This window comes from Myxocyprinus asiaticus, chromosome 5 (genome assembly GCF_019703515.2).
Source record: "Myxocyprinus asiaticus isolate MX2 ecotype Aquarium Trade chromosome 5, UBuf_Myxa_2, whole genome shotgun sequence".
Classification (NCBI taxonomy): domain Eukaryota; kingdom Metazoa; phylum Chordata; class Actinopteri; order Cypriniformes; family Catostomidae; genus Myxocyprinus; species Myxocyprinus asiaticus.
The window spans coordinates 36,073,173-36,098,575 of NC_059348.1; the positions used below are offsets into that span (position 1 = coordinate 36,073,173).

Here is a 25,403-nt window from a genome sequence, read left to right on the forward strand (position 1 = left end):
TAATTCACATACTTTGCATGATGCTTACATTGCAAAGTCATTATGCATAGACATTTCTTGACAATCATTACTGATGTACAGGGTTTTATGTGTGTGCATCACATTTCAGTTTTACTTGGGCCAATGAAAGATGTTGCTGACTTTTATCTTCTTAACTTTAGTTTTGGTTGAAGTTCAATTAATGAAGTATTTTTGTTCAACGCATACAAAAAATGGTTTGAGATCAAACAATAACTGTCAGACCACCTACAGTACTACAGCAGGCCCCCTGTTGAAGACCCCTGTTGTAGGGTTATGCGAATAGTCTAGCTGGTAGCTGGTGTAGCGCTGCAGAGTTTGATTAAAGGGATAAATCATCCCAAAATGAGTAAACAGTGAATAAACGATGATGCATTTTATTTTTTTTATTTTTTATGTGAACTGTCTCTTTAAGATTATTTATTTTGCATTTATCTACGATTGCTTGGTGAATTTTATGCCTCTGTTTAGTGACCAAAGTTTAAATCTTGGAGATAAAAAGGCAGTAATGTGCAGAAGAAAATCAATCTGTAACATATTTAGCATGCATTTAACCCTTGAATGCATTGGTGTTTTGCCAATCATTATTACATACCTCGGGTCATTAGTGACCCAGCACGTGTATCTATCACAAATACATCTACAAAAGGCCAAGATAGTGTAAAACATTCAAAGCATTTTTAAGACAATTCCATCTTGATGTTTTATTTTTCACTTCATCAAAGAGATGATGCAACAAATTATAGAACGTGATTCATTATTTTCACGCTGAAAGTTCTGAAATTGTTGTGCAGGACACCAACATGATGTAGTACTCAGACATTTGTATGAATACAGCATTCATATGTTATGTAATAAAAAATCAATAGATATGCTGTGATAGTAAACTTGTATAGGTTTGAAATAATCATAAAAATATGATTTAAGAAAATGCAAATATACTGTATATTGTGACACTACATTTCTTGGGTCACTTACGACCCTATACACTTTTGGCAACTAAGCAATTAGAAAAAAATCTACTTTTTGCAATTTGGCATCATACTAATGTTACACTATTCATAAGAGAAGAGTTGAGGAATACTAAAGAGGTGGGGGCAGAACTCCTAAAAATGGATGAGGCAGAGGAGGTGCAACGAGGCCCTGTGTCACAAAAGACCCGACTGATATGCATTTAAGGGTTAATAATTATTTAAGAGTTAATGAAAGCTGTGAAATGTGACCTTAGCCCAAAGCTCAGCCCCTGCTCTATCTAATACAGACTCTTTGGCCTGGCTTGTTACTCCACAGATAGATCTCTCAGTGCTCTCCTTTCAACGGGTCACATCATACTAACTGCAAACTTTGAAGACAGATTACTGCAAAGTTTTGATAGGACACATTAACCCAAACAACAGACTGGGGCAGACAACAATGTGCCAAGCAGGATAATTATTTCTCATGACATTGAACATCTCTGCTGCCCCCCCAGGGTCACTCAACAAACAAAGCAACAGGCTGATGAAAGAAGGGGAGGCAGAAGACCAGAAATTCTACCGGCTGTTTTCACACTTGTTTTGATTGCTTGGTCCAGACCCGAGTTTAATTCAATCCTCAACCCCTGCAAGTCTCTTTTCACATTGTAGTATTTGGCTCTGAACCACAGTAAGTTTGCTTCATCAATGTGATGAGTTGGCCTACTACAGGCAGCTATTTACCACTGTAGCCCAACTCAGGAGAGGAAGGTAAAAATGTAACTGCTTTTTACAAATATTTTACTCATGTTCTGGTCTAGCTAATCTCTCAGCCTGGCAAAGCTGGTGTTTACCTGGATGGTCAGCTAGTCTCCCAGGCTGACCAGATGAAAAGTGCCCAAAATCAATCTGAATTCTTTAAAACACCAATTGGGAGACCAGTTTAAAACTTTAAAACTGGTTTCAGCTGTTTTTAGCAGGGTACTGTAAAAGCACCCAACTCAAGCACATATACACACACTAACCTGGTTGATGATATAGATGCCGTAGTCAATCTTCTGTCTGCGCAGGATAGGGTGCAGGTAGTGTAGCCAGTATTTCAGGTGGTTGTCTCTGTGCCTGAATGGGATGATGATGGCCACTTTTTGCTTGGGCCGACAGTCTGGTGGCGTGTATTTGCCCCCCTCTGTCACATTAGGGTTCTCTCTCTGCACCCGCTCCAGGGTTATCAGAGAGCTGAATTCGATGAGGAGACGCCCCACTGCAGAGCGGAAAGAGAGGATCAGTGAGCAACATGATCACACGGGAAGTCGGCATGCTGTTTCCAAAAGTTCTGGTACCCTAGGATCGGCAACAGTATGCCGACATATATGCCTTATCTCCCATCGGACATATTTGGAACGGCTCAACAACAATTACTTTCCTTCGTGGCATGACTGGTAGTGCATTGCGTCAATCCCCATTCAAACGAGGAAGTAATCACGTTTGTATAAACAATCATGAGCATGATAAGGAGGTTGCATTTTCTCCCTAACACTGCATTTTGTCTCTACTAATGGTTAGGGTTAGATTTGGGTTTTGGTTGGGGGGTAGATTAAATAAAATAAGGATTTCTCACTGTTTTACACACTGTTCAGCTGAAAACTATTATTTTTTACAACTGAATTCTGGCCACCTCTCCTGGATATAAATGGATGTCAACTTGTTTATATGCTCTGAAACACTTACCGCTTTAAGGCAGTCTTTTCAAATTCAGTCAATGTATACCGATTTCGGCTAAAGAAATATTGGCACACACTTACCAAATTTTGTGTGAGATCAGGCTGCAGTGAGACCATATGAGAATATTTCAGCAGCACAGTACTGGGAAAGCTACTTTGAAACTGTAGCTTTACAAGCCATAAGTTGAATGTTCCTTCCCCATTATGTTTCCATAATGAATGCTTCATGAAACACAGAGTACTGTGCTGTTCATAAATATTATGCAATAAATGTACATACAATATAATCATCACTAGCTCTCTAGCCAGCAGAGGGTTACAACATTTCTAGTAGTCCTCCTTCCTTCTCATTGATCCACAGATCTTAAGTTGCGACAACCAATCAATAAAAGAGAGTAAGGCTAAAACATCTAACACATCTAAAAGCAGTTAAGGTATCAAATCTGGTAAAATATAGTAATGAAGTAAAATATTAAATAAACATGTCTAGATTAGACACGTCTGAGATAAAAGGTTTAAAATGTTTGCTAATGTAATCTTTATAACTCAGCAAATGATCTAAAGTATAAAAATATGTTCTTTAAGAAGTTGTTCTCAGCTTCAAGACCCAGATTTAACATTGGACATCAGGTAGTGACTCAACAAAATATTAAAATTATTAATCATCTTTAAAATCCTAAAAATTAATCATTGAAATGTATTAACATTACCATAAATGGAATTGGCCCAACAATATACTTTATTGTTTTTTTTTTTTTTTTTTGGTAAATGTTTCTTGAATTTCTATGGTTTTCTCCCCCAGTGCCTTATTCATTCATAGCACAAATTCATAGCACAAATCAAACTGTGGACAGCACAAATTGTGTTTATTCTGCCTCTTAATTAATGTAATCTGGAACATATTTTATTTTCCCTTGTATAGATTCTCATGGTTTTCAAGGATAAGAGCATGTCACACAAGCTGTCAATGTTGGCATCTGCATAATGTGGCTAGTTCTAGTAATTGCATCAAAATACAATAAAGTTTAATTGGTTGCAATCAACAAAAAGATACAGGAAATATTTGTCCTTTTTTAAAAAGACCAACCTTTTAATTTAGCTATCTATGCATGATTATATATATATTATTTGCATAAAGCTGCTAAATGTGTTCAGAACACACCTACGCCCCATTTTTAGGTTGTATCCCACCAGTTGAGAGCCACTGTGTTAAAGTGTACAGTAAAATTCTAAAGCATAAGGGGTTTAAAACAAATAAAGATCATAGACTTTTGGAAAACATCAAGGACCTCTGGATAATCTGACCCTTTGACACTTTGAGAGCTTATTGATATCGATCTTATTGAGAGCCTGACCCTGGCAGCTGCAACTTACCATCACATCTCTTTAGATCTGAATAACAGCTTGGCATAAATATCTCATGGGCTACACACATGCTCTATTTTGGTAGGCAGAGGACAGGTCTGGTTAAAAATACATTTGTAGTTAATTGTGTACAAGGCCCATTGCAGCACCTGCTCTTGTTTTCCTATCTCACACATCATTAAAATAACCAGTAGCAGGTCAGCAAGGTAAGGATGCAGAGAGCTGTTTGTGGAAGTAATTGAGACATTCTGCTGTCCTGAAATAAAGGTACTTCTCCTTAGAGGACTTTCAGAAAAAATACATCCTTTATAGGTTCTCAGCACTCTGTGTGAATGTGCAGCTTATAAGTATAAACTACACAAAGAATGCATATAGTATTTCAACAAAGCAGGGAAGGTTATGGTTTGGTTTAGGTGTAGGGTTTGGTGTAGGGTGTTTGTGGGACTCTAATTACACAATACACATGCTGCAGTGATGCCCCTATACTGTATGGTAGTATTTAATTGCACTTATTGCAAAGAAAATGCTTTTTGTTGCTATTTACAATAAGCAACAAAAGTTTCTATCTTCTATATTTATTTAATACTTATAAGTTGAACATTAATAATGAGAACCTATAAAGGATGTATTTTGCACCTTACTAGCTATTGGTATCTTTTGTTCCCAATCTGTCACTCACTCGACTTTGTGTAGATGTAGTGACACTAGGGGTCACTCTTGGGAGCCCCAAACACCTCTGCTTTTTGAAAAAAGGCCAGTGGGAATTGGGAGTGAAATTTGCATGCCACTCCCCCGGACATACGGGTATAAAAGGAGCTGGTATGCAACCACTCATTCAGATTTTCTCTTCGGAGCCGAGCGGTTGTGTTCAGCAAGCTGAATTACTCTGCCGATCCATTCACCTCGAAAAGCTGTTGGATTTACGGCGCATTACAGCGGCCTCTCCCCCTCTTGCACTGTTGAATTGCAGAGAACGCCCCTGGGCGCTTCAGCAGCTAAAAGAGTATATTCTTCCTACTAAAAGAGTATATTTTCCCTTCTTAAAAGAGTGGCATTAACGGAGAGCGTCTTTTTAAAGATGCCTCTCCGTTTGTGTGTATTTCCTGGTTGCGGTCATTACCGCTTCGCTTCCGATGGCCACGATCGCGGTCTTACGTGCTTGGGTGCTGCCCACGCGGAGACAGCGTTCATGGACGGGTCATGTTCTCACTGTGAGAGCGTGACCATGGCAACATTGCAGTCACCGTTTTTCCTTCGTTAGAGGAAAAGACCACCCCAGCGGCTCCCCGCCTCGGTCCCAGGCACTCTCTTTGAAGACTGTCCTCCTGACCGCGCTCACTTCCATCAAGAGTGTAGGGGACCTGCAGGCGTTCTCTGTCAGCAAATCGTGCCTGGAGTTCGGTCCGGGTTACTCTCATGTAATCCTGATACCCCGACCGGGCTATGTGCCCAAGGTTCCCACGACTCTTTTTAGGGATCAGATGGTGAACCTGCAAGCACTGCCCCAGGAGGCAGACCCAGCCTTGGTATTGCTGTGTTCGGTGCATGCTTTACACATCTATTTGGATCACAGGCAGAGCTTTAGAAGCGCCGAGCAGCTCTTTGTCTGCTTTGATGGACAGCGGAAAGGAAGCGCTGTCTCCAAACAGAGGATCGCCCACTGGGTCGTTGATGCCATCATGATGGCATATCACGCTCAGGACGTGCCGCCCCCTGTGGTGTTACGAGCCCACTCTACTAGGACTGTAGCGGCCTCCTGGGCCCTGACCAGTGCACCTCTTTAGCAGACATCTACAGAGCAGCAGGCTGGGCAACACCAAACACCTTTGCGAGGTTCTACAATCTCCGGGTTGATCCGGTTTCGTCCCGTGTATTGTCAGGTACAAGCAGGTAAGTTCCGGGACAGCTGGCAGGGTGTACCATTGCGCATAGCGCCTTTCCCCTCCCTTGAGGTGAAGACGTGCGCTTTTGACTCCCAGTCGTGTTCACAAGCTGTAATCCCTGGATGACTTTCCTCCTTAGCCCTGTGGCAGACGAATTTGCAGAGAAACTCGCTGCCGGCCCAGTACATGTGCTAATTAGGCCCTGTACTGGGGTAGGTGCTCCACATGTGCTGGTTCCCCGTAGGTGACCCCATGTGATATCTTATCGTTTCCCTGTCGGTAAACTGCGTCTTCCTTGTAGAAACTCCTCCCCCCTTGGGTAGGACCTACCATGCGACTTCTCCAAATGACATACTTCCGACAAGACTCGGTAAGACCATGTGACGTATTTCCACTCAAAATACCCCCCACCCCTCCCCCTTCTCTGAGCGGGGTGTGGTCTCTGTGGTGTCTTCCCCTTGGGAGTGACACCCCCCCCCGACGTAGACATTTATGGCCCCCAGTCGGTTAACAAATTCCCCTCTTTTTGGGGAGAAAAAAGAAGAAAAGAGGCCACGGCTGGGCTAGCCTGTCCCTATTTGCTGGGCAGTCGACTTGTTCCTGAAGGACCGTTCGACACTCATAAGAGCGTTGGGGGAGGTTACGTGATGGCCTGGTGCGCTGGCTACGAGGCACATAGCGGTCTGCCGTCTCGCACCGCCAGTCCACGTAACACAGTTCAGCTAGTTGTGGTGTTTTGTATAGGGACCCCTAGTGTCACTACATCGACACAACATCGAGTGAGTGACAGATAGGGAATGTCCTGGTTACTTTCGTAACCTCCATTCCCTGACATTGTGTCCCTCTTGCCACAACACTGAACTACCCAATGAAATGGCCGGGGCCTTGTCTCGGCTCCACAGCACAAAACCTGAATGAGTGGTTGCATACCAGCTCCTTTTATACCTGTATGTCCGGGGGAGTGGCATGCAAATTCCACTTGCCAATTCCCACTGGCCTTTTTTTCAAAAAGCAGAGGTGTTTGGGGCTCCCAAGAGTGATCCCTACTGTCACTACATCGACACAACGTCTCGTTCCCTCCATCGGGGAATGGAGGTTACGAGAGTAACCAGGATGTTTTTACCTAATAAGTTGATTGTTGAAAAAAAACACATGTAAAGAGGCTATTAGGCAAGGGTAAGAAATCAGTGAACAAAGATCTAATACATACCTTACAATTCCAAACAAGTCCGTAATTTGTCCCTTACAAGTCTATTTTTAATTAATTACTGTCTAATGTCTGATTCCTACAATAAAGTGTTACCTTTGAATATTTTTTTTTTCACATTGCGGTAATTAGAAAATTATAATGACCATCCCTTTTCGCATTGCAGTAATGATAATTGGGGGGGTAAAATGTGCGTCAACTGTCATGAAAATAACTGTAGAAGTGTTATTAGCCCCTTTCACACATGCTGCCTGTAAAGTGTAGTAAAATAGTTGGATTGCCTTTACTGGTAAATCTATCACATCTGATATTCACACTTGCAACGGTTTCTGTCTTTATCCATTTTGCGACCATTCACACATCAGTACCAAAATGCTGTTAAACTTCTAATCCATTTTTTTTTTTTAGATGTATTTAGTTTTAGTTTTTTTTAATCAGTCAACAAAATTCTATGCGGTTTTAGGCTGGATTGCACGACACCAATAACATCTGAACAGAATAAAAAAATACCAGGTATCCTCAGTCATTTAGTCTGGGATCATACACAAAACGACTGAGGATCACTCCGGTTGTCAAGTCAATCCGATCACAAACTCAAGTGGAAACACATGTTCCAGTTCTTTGAGACTCATGACAGATATAAACAAACATGGATGTGTGGTAGTGCTGCCGTTGATGTGGCTGGTACTCTGTTTTGAGTCTCAAAAGAAACGGGCCAAGTGCATTTGGGTGCGGTCTTGTGTGGACAGTGGAGACTGTGACGCAAGTTGGAGGTGAGTGGCTTTAAATTAATTCTTCACTTTGCGGGCTTTTTTGCCATCTCCATTTCTTTGTGGTCCAGTGTCATGACCGTTTTCCTTTGCCTACTCACCACATGACTTCAGATTTGAGTCGTGGAGCATCATGCACTATTTGTTTTCCTCTACAGTCCGCTATAACATATCAAACATTTGTATATCCTCTGACTAAATGGAATAATTTCACAATCTTTCCAATTTTATGACTCCAGAGTAACTGAATTCTCTCCGTCTTACATCAGCACATCCTGACCTTGTACGTGCTCAAACCATTAATCTTACACATAGCATCAAAACGGAACTTTTCAGACAATGTTACAACTTCTCATTCAGGGAAATAGCCAGTGAAAAATTTACCGGTATTTTAGAACTGGGCGTGTTCACACGTCATCTAAACTGAAAGTTGCAGGTAATTTTTTGGAAAAGGCTGTATGTCAAAAAGCGACTCGTTTTTTACAGTCACACTATAAAACATTCTTAAGGGTTCTAAAAATTATTTTTAATTCATTTCGTATTGGTTTCTTTTGATTTTGGAGTAAAATAGGATCGTGATAGTTTGCAACTATCCCATGCTGTGCTCACTCTGATTGTTTCTGTAAATAAGCTGTAAATGCCCAGTCCTCATGGACACAAAGAGATTGAACGGTGGAAAAAAAGAGAGTTATATCCTTCAATGAGATGCAGCAGCCACCAACCTAATTACAAGCCCTTTCCTCCTCCTTTAAATAAATCAAGTGTGTGGCTTCTCTGTGTGCCATACCGCCTATCTCTCCAAAGGTCCCTTTGAAGTGATCTCTACAAAGGCTCATTGGATCCAGCTACTTCTAATTAGCAGCATTATATGAGTAAGGCAAGCAGTCAAGTGATAGCGTGGAAGGGAGTGAAAGCATTCTAGAAAGATGAATACCTTTCTCTGGGTTGCGCTCTGAACACCTGCCACAGTGTTCTCTCCACTCAGATCACAAATGACTGAGGCCATTGATAAGAGGGGAGGAGGCAAACAATTGCCTCAGGTCCATCTGTAGCCTAGTCATAACATTGGGATGCAGATACAGCTTTACTTGACAAGTACTTATGTTTTATAGTTAAGTCTAGTGTCAGCATCAAACAGCATACCCATGGATTGTTCATAAACCGTCTAATGTATATTGCACACAAAAATGACAAGACCTGGTTGAAATCGTCATATTGTCTGACCTTAAATCTGAATATGGACTTAATGACCCCATTTACACCTGGTATTAAGATGCGTTTTGGGTGATCTGATCTCATGTGATCAATGCTAAATACAAGTGTAAAAGGGGTCTAAAACTATTTGTGATCAGGTCACAAAAACCACATATGAAGGTAGGCAAAAATGCATGTGACCACAACACATTTAAGGTGTAAACGCTAATCCGTCCAAATGGGTCCTTGACAGCTGTTTTTATTTTTTATTTTTCCATTGCAAATTAGCGCAAATAAACGTTAAAAACGGCTGCGAGCCGTTCTTTCATGTTTGTTGAAAAAGGAGAGCAAGGTATTGGTTAACAGGAGACAAAATTTATTAGAAAATAAAACATCACCCACATCTCCCTACTTGCTATTATTTTCAGGTGTTTTTTGTTTTTCCTTTGCAAATGGTGCCAATAAGTGCAAAAATGTGTGAGAACTGTTCTTTCATGTTTATTGACGTTATCAAGAATAAATTGCGTGAGTTTGTGAATTAATTTCATTATCTTAATTTTAAGATGCATTTTTGGGTGATCCGTTTGAAACAGGCGCCCGGGCCCGTTTTTTCTTTTTTTTTTTAAGTCTGATAAAATATGAAATACACAAAACTTAAAAACAAAAATTAAATACAATTAATTTAATACAATTGCTGATGATTTATTATATTTTTGACAAGTAATACTGCATTAATTGTAGGTTATAGACAGTATGTAAATATATACTACAAGTTTTGAAACCAAAACAACAGCCCGCACTGATTAAAAATGAACAAATCACCAGTGCGCATTATCTCTAGACTACATCAAGGCGCTAAAACAATGGTGACAATCTACCTAAACAATTGTCGGCCGTGATCAATTTCGTGAGCACAATATGAAGAGACATCGGCCATTTCCAGACAACTTCAAGAGTAAGCATACAAGAGACACTTATCCCAAAAGTTCAAACAACTCTACCAACATTTCAACATCGCCTGGTTTCTCCCCCTCAGGTGCTTCCCTCCATCCCCACTCTCTCTACATCCAGCACGGCCGAAATGCACCGTTCAAGCGAGTGCTGCAGGAATCTTACAAGCTAATCAACCAATAATAAAGATAAAGTTCATTGTCTTTAATTAAACTGAGAAAAACTCTAGTCTCCTCATCAGTCAGAGTGTACCTCTCCACTATGCTGTTTGTTGTGAGGACAGATGTGATGTAAATTCTGTTATGTGACACTAGATTTTTGGCGTTACTGCCATTTTTCTCAACAAAAAGTGTTTCCAAACGTTATTTTTTTTTTTACAACATTTGACATATCGACATTTGATTTATGCGCTATAGTTAAACGAAAAAATATTATGTCGACAATTTTATAGATAATTTGCATTTCCATCAGCTATATCGCTACACATTTTGTGCACTAAACCTTTTTTCAAATTTGTTTTTTAAAATAAAATCCTTGAATGGAAACATAGTTATTTTCACTTTTGTGCAATAAAAGGACTGCATTAATCAAGAAAATTGAACCTGCCGTGGATGGTTTCCAAAACTGGAAACATGCATTATTATCATTCAGAGAGCACACGTGAGTCTCCTTTAGTATGGTTTTATGTTTTCTTAGTCTACGTAATGTGTTATATGTCTATCTCTGTATGTGAAATGTAATGGTCCTGTGGGTTAAAATTATCGGCCTCCCCTTGTTTTGATGTGTTCCGCAATCCATGAGCGTACATTTGGCTTAAGTGCAGCCACCATTTGATTATATAATATTAACCAGACCACCCTGGGGGATAAGCCCAATGAAGGTGTAATACCTGAGTACTGTACTGTAGGCACCGTCACTCAAAGCACAAAGGGTTTATTACCTGAATCTCTTGGCCACACACACTCCATTATTGTCTCTCTCACTCTAATTCTCTCTCTTCCTCTCTATCCCACTTTCTTTTAACCCGTTGAGTGCTAGTATAGTCTCTCAAGCAACAGCCAACAAAGTTACGCAACATCACAGCAAATAATAAAGCAGGCAGTTGGAAAACAGGAGAGAGGGAGAGAACGAAAAAGAAAAAGAGAGGAGAAACATCAATTTCCATGCCTTGAGAATGACTTGTAAAACATCAGTTAGAATTAGTTAATTTTATAAACCTCAGCTGTAAATCAGTAATACTTTGCATTATATGCCATATTGATTTTCTGAAAAAGTGTGTTTATTAATTTATAACCACGGAGTTACATTGTGCATGATCGCAAAATACAGTACTATGAAGCTAGTGTTTTTTGTTTTTGTTTTTTTTTGGTAGAGAAAAAGTCCATGTAACCTTTGTTCCCTGATGGAGGGAACGAGATGTTGTGTCAATGTGACACTAGGGGTTTGATCTTGAGAGCCCCAATCGCAGAGCAGAGAAGGCAGAGCAGGCACCCCACCTGGAAGCCAGCCCAGGGGGGATGAGCTGCTCCGCAAGCAGGCAACGGTGGCCGGTGACTGGGGCGGGCGAGCGCCCCCAGAGACCAGCACACTTACCTGTTCGCCGGCTGTCTCTCAATGGTGAACGAGGGAACGGGAGGTACTCGCGTTCGCCTGATTGACCGGAAAGACTTCCAGCGCCTGGCCGTTGCAAGTGCGCTGACCCAGGGAATGAGGAAACTGCTGTTTTACTGACCATGTGGGCACCGAGGCCCAGAAGGCACCCGGCGATATAATACTTACCATGCGCTGGCCCAGGGGCGATGGTGGGGCTGGAGAGTTCACCCGGGCCAGACCGGTCAGAGTCAGTTGCCTCATCACCGGGAAGCCCGTCCAAGGTTCTTGGGGACCAGCTGATGGGCAAGAGGAGCCGACTTCCCGCGGGAGGATCTTCTACTCTGAGGCCGGCATACGGGCTTAGATGGTACGAGAGCCGGTGCCGGCACCACAGGGGAACGGCTCTGGCGAGAAGCAGACGGGGTGTGGGACTTCGGAGGACTGAAGGCGGCAGAGTCGTGCCGCGGCAAGATGTGCTTAATCGCCTTGGTCTGCTTCCTCACCGTCGAGAACTGATGGGCGAAATCTTCGACGGTGTCTCCAAAAAGCCCCCCTTGGGAGATGGGCACATCGAGAAAGCGGACTTTCTCTGTGTCACGCATCTCCGCAAGGTTGAGCCACAGGTGCCGCTCTTGGACCACAAGAGTGGACATCATCCGGCCCAACGTTCTGATGGGCATGTTCTCGCAATGAGAACATAACCCTTCCACGAAAGCTGCCTCAGCGTGCTGGTGCCCCAAGCACTTGAGACAGATTTCATGGCTGTCCGAAAGGGAGAGATAATGACCGCATCCAGTAGCGCAAATGCAGAAGGACATCTTTAAAAAGACGCCAAGTGTTTGCGCAAGTTCTTTTGACTCTTTTTTTAAAAGAGTATATACTTTTACTGAATATACTCTTTTAGCACCCGCGGACTCAGCCGCCGAAGCGCCCAGGGGAAGCACAACACTCAACCATGCAAGGGTGACTGCTGATATGCGCCGTAAAATACAGCAGCATAAGCGAAAGGTGAGAGGATGAACACAAGCATGCATTCGGCTCCGAAGAAAAAATCTGAATGAGTGGTGCACGCCATCTCCTTTTATACCCGTATGTCTGGGGGCGGAGAGTAGCATACAAATTCCACACGCCATTTCTCACTGGCCTTTTCTATTTTAAGCAAAGGTGATTGGGGCTCTCAAGATTGAACCCCTAGTGTCACTACATCGACACGACATCGAGTGAGTGACAGACAGGGAACTTAACTTTTAATGAAAAATATCTTTCCTGCCACATATAGAAATACATAGTTTAAAAATAAATATCTTTTTTTTTTTTAAGAAGTGAGCCCTGCATTGTGTTGTAGTCAGAGAAATTTGTAGTATCTGTAAATCTACTTAACTTAAACCGAGGCAATCCAATCAATCCAATTATTTATCTTTACTTTGACCCCTGACGTGATGCTCAAATCCAAACAATTAAAAAAAAAGCCTCCACCTGGCCCTAACATTTAGCACAGGGCTTTCAGCCACATGCTCAACTTTGATTGAAGCGAAGGGACTGTGTTCTGTAGTAAGTGTGCTTCACTTTAGTTTTACACACTGTTACATGTCCCATTATGGTATTACTTATTAATTTGCCATATTTTCATAACATTCTTGTAATTACCCTTCATAAGGAGAAAAATCAAATGTATTGATACTGATAACCCATAACACTTACTAAAAAAAAAAAGAGCTAAAAAACACCATGTTATTACCCTTTTTTAACCATGTACCATCCTAATACCATCATTTGGTACCAACTTTTAAAACGTGTCTCAAGCCTCCTGTGTTTTGTTCCCCATTGCGCTTCGTCCAGTTGTTTTTGAACAGAAAAACTGCATACTGTGAATGTGTCATTGCGCTAAAAAAAGCTAGACACAGCTCAACGAATACACAAGAATGCAGGTATCTCTGAGACTTGTTTTTAAAATTGAAGTTCTTTTTCAATTTTCCTAATGAAAGGAACATTAATGACACCTATTAATTTAAATACATATTTGTAACAATTAAGATGGTAGGGAGGAAGCTGGAACCGGGTTGACAAAGCACATAGATATTTACTGTCGAAGACTTTTAAGTGTTCCACAATAAGACTTTTCAGCCGTACATTCAACATATGCGCTGCTTTTCAGCACCCACACTTCTGACACGCAGACCCACACAAACAGCTTCCGCCATCTCTCTCTCCCGTCTGCCACTCTCTCTTCTCCTTAAGTACTTAAGTACTGGAACGCGAGACCGGTGTGACATGCAAGTGAAAGTCATTCGCCATTTATATTCCCGGCCTCGCTCTGCCCAGATGCCGCTCAGCCCCGCCCTGCTCACCACACACCCCCATTGCTAAACTCAGGTCGGGGATTTCTCCAGCCTGTGACCTACATCCCCCCCCCCCATTTCTAGGGAGAGAGCATCAGTGCGTCAGGATGGTCTCCGGATCTGTCCCCCGCACATGCCTGGGAGTGGGAACAGGGCGAAAGAGAGGAGAAAGGGAGGAGAGGCGGAAATAGAGAGAGGGAGAGAGAAAGCAGAGAGAAGAGAGAGAGGAGAGAGAAAGGAGCTTGCCGGTCCCAGATACGCCGTCGACTGGTCCTCAGCCCGCTGTCCTACTCCCGTCCATGACGCCTGACGATGGCACTGGACCCCTCAGCTGTTCCTTTTGGTTGCCAGTTGACACAGTGTTCCAGCACTACCGGATCGAGCACTCCCTCGGCATCACGATCCTCAGTCAGCAGCGAGGACTCCCTGGACGGCGCATCCTTCCTCCCTCCCATGTTTCGGCACCAGTGTAACAATTAAGCTGGGAAGCTGGGACCGGGTTGACAAAGCACATAGACATTTATTGTCAAAGACTTTTCAGCGTTCCACAATAAGACTTTTCAGCCGAACATTCAACATATGCGCTGCTTTTCAGCACCCACACTTCTGACACGCAGACCCACACAAACAGCTTCCTGTGTCTCTCTCTCCCGTCTGCTGCTGTCTCTTCTCCTTAAGTACTCCCGCCACCCCTCACTGGAACGCGAGACCGGTGTGGCACGCAGGTGAAAGTCATTCGCCACTTATCTTCCCGGCCTCGTTCTGCCCAGACGCCGCTCAGCCCCGCCCTGCTCACCACAATACATCAAGTTACCATCAACTTACCCTGATATACATTTTGTAAGTTCATGTGGGACTACAATTACAACAGCCTTTTTTTCAAAATAAAAAAATACCTTTTTTTTTACACATTTTACATATGTAATGTATATAATTGTAAATATATGTAGGCCAGTTTCATGTTGTTGTTGTTTGTTTGTTGTTGTTGTTTTTTTTTTTGGGGGGGGGGGGGGGTTCTTTCATAAATTCACAGTATGTTGACCTCTTCAGACACTACTACACCACTGTGTCTACTCACATTTGGGGAAAAGAGGCAACATGTGCTGAGTGGGACAGGGCATACATGAAGTGTGTTCGGTGCTAGAGAAAAATATTCAAGAATACAGTTCATAAAGATCAGAGTTGGTGTACACTGCACTGTTGTTTTGTCGTGCTGCTCACTAGAGATGATGAGAGGGCGCAACCGTCGTCATGAAGTCTTGTGGTCCAGATGGAGTCAACCCGGTGTCCGGACCCTTTTTAGTGAATGAGTTGAACAAGCTCACCAAATTGGACTGAATCGCTTGAAACAGTTCGCGTCTCAAGTCAACACTGATCCACAAGTTGTCTCTCAGAAGTGCCTGACACTCCGCCTCGAAATGAGCCGATAACCGCAAGTAAAATGATCCTAGAGCTGGTGATATCTGCTTTTCCTAACTCTTCTTTGCAATGAACCGCTCCAACTAGTTCACAAATCGGACTGAATGCTCCGGTCGAAACAGTTCTCGAGTCAACAGTACACTGAACTGAGAATCACCTCTTTCGGAGGTGTTCGGCATACTGAGAACTGATGGCTTCTGATACTAAGCATGTGTGTGCTGTGTCATTAAGAACAGCAGAAAGTAAAACAAATAAAACATAATGGAAATATGTTTATGACTTCATTGTATTACCGTTTTATCAACATATGAAGATGATCCGGTTTCAACAGTTCTAGAGTCAACCGGGGACAGCAGCTCTCGAGTCAACCATACACTGATCTAGGGACAGCAGCTCTCGAGTCAACAGTACACTGAGTCGCTCGCAGAAGGTCTCGAGTGAACAGTACACTGATCTGGGGACAGCAGCTCTCGAGTCAACAGTACATTGAATCGCTCGCAGCAGTTCTCAAGTCAACCGTACACTGTTCTGGGGTCAACAGCTCGAGTCAACCATACACTGTTACGGGGACAACAGCTCTCGACTCAGCCATACACTGTTCTGGGGACAGCAGTTCTAGAGTCAAAAGTACACTGATCCAGGGACAGCAGCTCTCGCATCAACCGTACATTGAGTCGCTCACAGCAGTTCTCGGGACAGTGGCTCTTGAGTCAACAGTACACTAATCTGGGGACAGCAGCTCTTGATTCATCAGTACACTGATCTGGGGACAGTAGCTCTCGATTCAACAGTACACTGATCCGGGGACAGAAGCTCTCGAGTCAACAGTACACAGAGTTGCTCGCAGCAGTTCTCGAGTGAACAGTACACTGATCAGGGGACTGCAGCTCTTGAGTCAACCGTACACTGACCCAGGGACAGCAGGTCTCGAGTCAACCGTACACTGTTCTGGGGACAGCAGCTCTCGAGTCAACCATACACTGATCCGGGGATAGCAGTTCTCGAGTCAACAGTACACTGATCCGGGGAGAGCAGCTCTCGAGTCAACAGTACACTGATCTGGGGACAGCAGCTCTCGAGTCAACAGTACACTGATCCAGGGACAGCAGCTCTCGAGACAACAGTACACTGATCCGGGGACAGCAGCTCTTGAGTCAACAGTACACTGATCCTGGGACAGCAGCTCTCGAGTCAACAGTACACTGATCCAGGGACAGCAGCTCTCGAGACAACAGTACACTGATCCGGGGACAGCAGTTCTCCAGTCAACAGTACACTGATCCGGGGACAGCAGCTTTCGAGTCAACAGTACACTGATACGGGGACAGCAGTTCACAAGTCACTAGTACACTGAACTGAGAATCGCCTCTTTCGAACATAATATTGAGAACTGCTGATCAATGAGCTGCTGATGAGCATGCATGAACCGAGGACTTGAATGAGGGGGTGAAATGTTTCAATTGAGAGATGTAAATTAATTTGCATGTAGATTATTTCTGAAGTTGTCATGAGCTGGATCATGGTGTAAAAGGGTGATTTGATTAAGACTAGTTTAGCACTTTATATGCTTTGGACCCCTAGAACATCTGCATTTGTATATCAGTTTCAGTATTGGGTGCTTTAGGTGCAAAACTTTAGTAAAGGATGTTTTGTAAGAATACTGAATGAAACACTAATGACAATAAACACCCTTATTTTTATAACTTAATTGAATAAAATGTAATAATCAGCAATATGTGCTTACATATATTGCTATATTGAATATGTTTGAGCCTTCATCGGCCAAAATCAAAAGACAATGCATCCACGTGTATTTCCTCAGTTAATTCTGGATGACTTCAAGGACTTTAACACTAAAACATATAGTTCATACAAAATCATTTTGTTTAACCATTGACCCACAACACTTACTTAGTTTACTAATTTTAACCACTAATAGTTCTAAACATAAATAACTAATATTGGCAGTATATTCATTCATTTTCTGTTATAGCATAATTTCATGTACAGCTGCTTCGAAACAATGCCTGTTGTGAAAAGCGCTATACAAATAAATTTGACTTGACTTTACAGTGCTTTGAAAAAAAAAAAATTTGATTAAATTATTGTGCCTGTGCTTGTACCTGCCCTGTCTATAGGCCTGGCCCCCTGAGTTCAGTGACCCCACATCAGAGACCAAAAAATTATTTAAACAAACCAACAATGCATTATGACTGCAGAATAATATTTAGTGGGGTAAAGTTTAATTTAAGTTCGATATTTATTCATTATTCACTAATGGTGCATAAAAGACCATCTGAAAAGTCCACACACTGTGCTAAAACATCTCTGGTGTCCAAGTGTTCAGTGCAACTGCGTTGCATGTTCTGTCTTAAACACTTTCAGTAAAAAAACAAAAACATTTACACATTCTAAAGATTGTAAAGTTTATGTATAACTTGCACTTTAATTGAATTAATTAATAAATTAATACTTGGACACCTCTGACCTTTTAGTGCTGTGGGTGGAATTTTCAGATGGTCCCTTACAAGCGCTAGTCAAAGAAAGCCCATAGGAGCATTTTTAGGTATAATTCTCCAGCTACAACAAGCACTGACCGTTTGAATTCAGTGTTTTATGTCTGTATGATATAGTCATTTATTCTTTAACCTAATTGGGCTAATGAAATCATTGTAAAATTGTTGGCTCCAGAGAGCGCAGGTAGGAGATACTAAATGTCAAAAGAATAACAAGCCATAAACTAACTTCCAGAAATAAAGTATAAGTCAGCATTAGTTTAGTCTTTGGACATGCCAGCTCCAGTTTTAGTTCTACTTAATGTTGATTATACATGCTGGTGTAAATGTAAGTGTAAGTTAAGTTACTTTTACAGTGCAATTTCCCACTTTAATATCACAAAACCCAATCTGGATCTGATTTTCAGCCTTATTGAATGCACCTGAGCCAAGTTCATTAGAAATCCCTCTTATTTGGCAAGCATTCATTATAAAATATTTTTTTATGTAGTCTATACATCCATCAGGTTCTTATTTCTCAAACAACATACAGTACACACTTACGTTATTTATTATGAGGTAATTTTTTCACCATCTTTAATTTATGTTTTGCACTGTACAATTCAGAAACAAGACAAATGTAGTGCAACAAGTTTGGCAAAACAAATAAATGAATATGATGAAACAGCACGCTGGAACAGATGTGAAGAAACAGGTATGAAGAACAGCAGCTAGAGTTATACACGGCCACACCGCACCTGCAATGGCAAATTTATTATGAATACACTTAAAACATAAAATTGGAACCCTTTTAAAACCACCCCACTAAAGCACAAATAAATAACTTACCTACCGTGAGAAAGGCTCTTACCATACACTAAGCTCACCACTTCAACCAAATAATATACACAGAATAATATTGGTACTGTTGGGTACAGGCGCAAGAATAAAAAGGAAACGCGCAACTCACTGGAAGAGAGAGAACAATGCTGCAGAGTTGATCCTGCTGCTTCTCTTGAAATGCAAGAGAAGCACTAGTTAACAGGGAAGATAACAAACACAACATCCTCTACATGAACACCATTTATCAATCAAATAAATAGTTCACCCAAAAATGAAAATTTGCTGTTAATTTACTCAACTGACGTGCTTCCTGCCTCCTCCATGCGTGACCTTACCAATGAGCTTACGACATCCCTCTCACGAGCGCTTCCCAGAGATGTACGGAAGCGAACATTTGTAGTTAAAAAGTGTATAAGTACTGTTTTGTTTCCAAAAATAATCAATCGTTTGGGTTCAGAAGAACTTTATTTGTCGACTGGAGTCAAGTGGATTATTTTGATGCACCCTAAATATGCATTTTGGACCATCAAAAAAAAAAAAAACATTCGCTTGCATTGTTTAAAGGAGGAGGCCTGAAATGAAATACTAAAAAATCTTAAATTCTGTTTTAATGAAGAAAGATACTCAGATACAGCTTGGATGGCCTGAGGGTGAGTAAATTATCAGCAAATTTTCATTTTTGGGTGAACTATTCCTTTAACGCGTGGTGCACCAATCACAAGGGAGAGGCCCACGTGTGCTAAACAGAGAATTGAGCTTAATACTATCACTCACATTCTCTAATAACAGGTACACACAGGTGAATTTAAAAATGTGCTAAAAAAATTCTAAAGAATCTTTAAGGAAATAATGACCATTTACAAGACATGTACATGTTGATTATAGCCTGCAGCTTGATTTCTAACGTAAAATCTTAATGTAGCCTATCATTCATTTTACCCAAGAATTTGACTGTATTAGTCTTTCTAGAGAACAGCATGGCAACTTGGCTTAAAATTTGTGGGTAAAACCATAATGTTAGGGTGTATTGACTTATTGAAACATTTACAAGAGAAGTAGTCCACACACTGAATGAAAAACAGAATGGAAAATATATATATTTTAGACTTGCATAGTAAAAAAAAAAATGCAAAGTGGAAGTTAAAAACAGACCAGCGAACAAACGTTTCAGCCCATAGCTTTCTTCAGTGATGTAATGATTGCAGGAAGAGTCAAGAGAGCAGGATCTAAATGCAATTTATTTTTAACAACAAAACTATTCCAGATACAAAACTTAGAAAACACAGGAACAAAACAAAGCCAAAACTTGGAAACAGAACAAACGTTACATCCATGTAAGGTAACAAGACAAACAACTGACAAAAACTGAGCAAGCACAAGGACATTATATACACTGGGCAAACAAGGTAAACGAGATACAGCTGGGAACAATCAGTGCAGGAAACATGAACAGAGACACAAGGTTAACACAAAACTTCAAACTAAGTCTCTAAACTCCTAGCGACCTCTGGTGGCCGCTAGAGCAAATGTCTCCGGTATTACAAGGCACTAGGGAGCCTGGAAGACTCGAGGGACTGGATATGCTCGTTGACAGCCTCAGGGAACTGGACAGGCTCGTCAACAGCCACCGTGGTCGGGAGTGCTGGCAGTGACTGGGAAACGGCCTCCATGGCTGGGAGTGCTGGCAGTGACAGGGGCACGGCCTCTGTGGCCGTGAACGCTGGCAGTGACATGGGAACGACCTCCGTGGTCGTGAGCGCTAGCAGAGACTGGGGAACGGCCTCCGTGGCCGATGGCAGTGACAGGGGAACGACCTCCGTGGCCGATGGCAGTGACAGGGGAACGGCCTCCGTGGCCGATGGCAGTGACAGGGGAACGGCCTCCGTGGCCGATGGCAGTGACAGGGGAACGGCCTCCGTGGCCGATGGCAGTGACAGGGGAACGGCCTCCGTGGCCGATGGCAGTGACAGGGGAACGGCCTCCGTGGCCGATGGCAGTGACAGGGGAACGGCCTCCGTGGCCGATGGCAGTGACAGGGGAACGGCCTCCGTGGCCGATGGCAGTGACAGGGGAACGGCCTCCGTGGCCGATGGCAGTGACAGGGGAGTAGGTACCCTTCTCCTCCTCCTCCTCCTCCTCCTCCTCTTCCGGACGGCTGTAAGCACTGCTGTGTGAATGGCCTCTGTGGCCAAGGACGCTAGCACTGGGACGGTCGAGGCTTCAGGCGCTGGCTCTGGGACCGTGGCAGGCATGGGCAGCAGCACGGGGTTCCTGCCATACCCCACAGTGTAAGGGGAGAATGTGAGCCTCAAAGCATAGTCAATGAATTCTACTTAAGAGAGTTCACACTTGCCTCTTGGCAAGCAGGACTTCACCAGCTCATTGAGTCCATAATGGTAGAGGTCCTTGAAACAAATATCTCCCCAATTAAAATCCTGGGCGAGACTGCAGAAACGCTCAGTATACTGCTCAATGGTTAAGTCTCCCTGTTTGAGAGACAGCAGTTGCAAAGCCGCTAGATCCATAGTGTTGGTCAGTTGTTCTGTAACGACTGCAAGAAGAGTCAAGAGAGTAGGATTTAAATGCAGCTTATATTTAATAACAAAACTAGTCCAGATACAAAACTTGGACAACACAGGAACAAAACAAAACTTGGGAACAGAACAAACGTTACATCGATGTAGGGTAACAGGAACAACAACTACAGACGAAGACTGAGCAAACACAAAGACATTATATACACTGGGGCAAACAAGGTAAACGAGATACAGCTGGGAACAATCAGGGCAGGAAACAGGAACAGAGACACAAGAAGGTAAACACAAAACTTCAAACTAAAAGTCTCTTAACTCCTAGCGACCTCTGGTGACCATTAGGGCAAATGTCTCAGGTGTTACAAGTGCAGAGCATGGTTTTGGATTATTTATTTTTTTTGTCTCAATGCACCTGAAGTTATACAAGTCTTGTTTGAGTGCAACAATTCCTTCTCTTATTGAAACATTCGTCATGAGTCTGTTTATATATTTTCAACATTTTTACTCAAATTTGATGAACGTTTGATTGTCTTTAAAAAATATATAGGGTTAAATAATAAATATAGTAGTCATTTAAACTAGTTTCAAATAGCTTACATCAAACAATAATGGTATGTCCAATTGTGTTGATACACACACACACACACACACACACACATATATATATATATATATATATATATATATATATATATATATATATATATATATATATATACAGTATATGTCTGCATCATCGCTGTACCATGGTGCCAGCACAGGTCTTTTTTTAAAGGCCATTTAATCAAGAGTGGGTGAAAAGTATTAGTCCCAGTGAATGTTCTTAAGTCACCCTGTGTCATTCCATGTTCTGTTGCTGTGTTTCTTGCTGTGGTAATGGAGTGCTGGCTGCCCGTTAAACTACACGTGACTGTAAGTGACAAGTGAAGCAGAAGAGACAAAGGAAGAGGAAGGGATGAACAGATGGGCGAGTCACTGAACATCACACACTGCACGCTGAGAGCTATAGAAGTAAAACAGGGAATGAAGGTGGATATGAAAGACAGAGAGAGAGTGGGAGGACAGAGCTGGAGGAGACAAAAAAAGGAGAGGAAGATATGAGAAACAGACACAGGGAGCATGATTTCAAAAGGGAGAGAGCTCAGAGTTTGGAGGGCTGGGTTTGGAGGCTGGCTCCAAAATTTTAGCTCTGCCTGTGCCCTTCAGCCTCTAGAGAGCAGGCACCTGTCTACCTATTACACCCCAGCTGCTCCAACACACCTCAGCCATGCAAAAAATAAACAACTGCCATTTGACACAGTGGTACTCTAAGCACAAAACATCTCTGTACATATCAGATGTCTAATTAAACCTGAGCAGGTGGTAGTTCACAGTCAATGTGTGCTGATACATACAGTACAAGCCAAAAATGTTATTTTGGGCCCTTCTGCTATCATATGTTTATATCAGAGTTTCTCAACTTTGGGGTCATGACCCCAAGATAGTCTTGTGGCTGTTGAAGGTAGCTAAAAAGCCTGGTTGGGACACCAACAAAACCAAAATCCCTGGCTGGAGACCAGGGGTATTACAGAAAATTTCAAACTCTTTTCCTGTGTAATAACCATGGTGATTTTAAAATCCTAACTGGTCAGATTTTAATTTAAGATTTAAGATAGAAAGGCAGCTGGGATCTCAAGATTCAATTACTGCCTATTTCAACTCTGCTCTCCTTTATCAGACCATCACAATTAAAATTTCACATGGACTGATACAATAGGGCATCCAAATGCATCTATCACCCTGGGACTCAATAATTCATAGGCTCTGCTCTCAGAGACAGGTCAACACAGTCCATGGCATGCTAATGTTACATCCTACTCAAAAACACATTGTTCAGCACAGCATGACTTCAAAGGTGAAGACAGAGGTGAAGCGGTGGCTTTTAATAGAAGGGTACGGTTACACCACTGGCATGGGCCAACCTATTGGATGCACTGCACTACTCGACTGGCATTTCACAGAGGAGCTTTGGTGACTCACTGACAGATACTAAAGGCCTTTGATGGAGCAGCCCCATCAGTGCTAGTGTCAGCCAGCCGTAAGTAAAAGCAGACACAGGGGAACATTGAGGGTGATGAATGCTTGCATCCAGTGCAGGGACTGGGATGCAGCATCAAGTCAGAGCAGGTGTTTATAAATGATAGCATTCAAATATTGCTGTGCTAATCGGTGTGCTGAATAACCAGTTATAGACAAATAGACCTGCTGAAAACAGTGAGATTACACCTGAGAGAGCAGGTGATGTTGATAAGACAATCCCAAAGTAAACAGCATTCTGGGAAATTTGACACAATGGAAACACATGTGTATCACATTGGACGCTATTGCTCTTTTATAAAAACTTTTAAGGCATTATAGGGACTCTTGATGTCTAGGCTGTTCCAAAAGGTAGGCAATTTAAAGGGTTAGTTCAACCCAAAATATACAGTCTGTCATCAGTTACTCTCCCTCATATTGTTTCAACCTGTATGACTTTCTTTCGTGGGAATTTTTTTTTTTGCCTCAGGTGACTGAGGCTGCCAATCCTAAAAAAACAAACAAACAAAAAAATATTTGTTGTTCCACGAAACAGTTTTACTTAATCCTCCCATGTTCATTTTACCGAAGTCTTTCTAGCAAGTCAATCCACTGTCAGCCATCTTTGGACAGCTCCTGGGAGGCTATTTCCAGTCATGCCAGTATTGCTCATATCTACTTGAATGGGGGAACACCAAAATCTCAAAAATGCTTGGTCACGATTACGATCAAAGAGCATATTTTAAACCAGCAGTAAAATCGAAAAAAATAAATTGTGCTTCTTTACCTCATATTACGCTAAAAAACTCAAATTTCCCGGCTTGTATAGCTAATGTGCATGCATGTTCTCGAGTTGAATGACAGATGATGTCTATATCTAAAAGGAGTTTGGCTCTTTTACCTGTTAGTTGGGACTTCCTTTCTACATCCGTTGACCGTTGGGCACGAGCTCCTTGGATGGGCGTTCCAATTTCTCCCATTCATTTTAATAGAAGTAGCCCGTTTCTGCTAAATAGTCTCAGATATTACTCAATAAATTCATGTAACGAAGGGAAATTAAATTAACTAAGTTGATTCAACAACAAAAAAAAGTGTCTTGGCAGCTTTTCAAGGAGCACAATACTTGCTGACACCTCTCCAAACATAGCGCTTATGGTTGTGACCATAAAGCTCTATTTTGGTCTCATCACTCCAAATTACAGTGTGCCAAAAGCTGTGAGGCATGTCAAGGTGTTGACGGGCATATTGTAACAGGACTTTTTTGTGGCATTGACTTCTTTCTGGCAACTCAACCATGCAGCTCATTTTTGTTCAAGTAGCGCTATATTTGGAGAGGTGTCAACAAGTATTGTGCTCCTTGTAACAACCACACCGTCTTTTTCCAGAGCAGCCTGTATTTCTCCTGAGGTTACCTGTGGGTTTTTCTTTGTATCCTGAACAATTCTTCTGGCAGTTGTGGCTGAAACCTTTCTTGGTCTACCTGACCTTGGCTTGGTATCAAGAGATCCCCCAATTTTCCACTTCTTAATAAGTGATTGAACAGTACTGACTGGCATTTCCAAGGCTTTGGATATCTTTTTATATCCTTTTCCAGCTTTGTAAAGTTCCATTAGCTTGTTACGCAGGTCTTTTGACAGTTCTTTTCTGCTCCCATGGCTCAGTATCTAGTCTGCTCAGTGCATCCACATGAGAGCTAACAAACTCATTGACTATTTATACACAGACACTAATTGCAATTTAAAAAGCCACAGGTGTGGGAAATTAACCTTTAATTGCCATTTAAACCTCCGTGAGTCACCTTGTGTGTCTGTAACAAGGTCAAACATTCAAGGGTATGTAAACTTTTGATCAGGGCCATTTGGGTGATTTCTGTTACCATTATGATTTAAAAAGGAGCCAAACAACTATGTGATAATAAATGGCTTCATATGATCACTATCCTTAAATAAAAGACAGTTTTTTTGCATGATCAGTCATATTTTCAAAATCAATGCCAAAATTTCACAATTTCTGCCAGGGTATGCAAACTTTTGAGCACAACTGTACGTGCTTCATACACCTTA

At 42.0% G+C, this 25,403-nt stretch overlaps 1 protein-coding gene across 1 annotated transcript in view; it reads right to left on the bottom strand.

Moving 5' to 3' along the window:
* Positions 1-25,403, bottom strand: part of b4galt2 (UDP-Gal:betaGlcNAc beta 1,4- galactosyltransferase, polypeptide 2) — a 207,831-nt gene that overhangs the window by 90,883 nt on the left and 91,545 nt on the right. Inside the window, exon 3 of the mRNA XM_051699194.1 lies at positions 1,997-2,232. Within this exon, the coding sequence (XP_051555154.1) occupies positions 1,997-2,232 (236 nt within the window). The remainder of the gene's footprint in view (positions 1-1,996; positions 2,233-25,403) is intronic.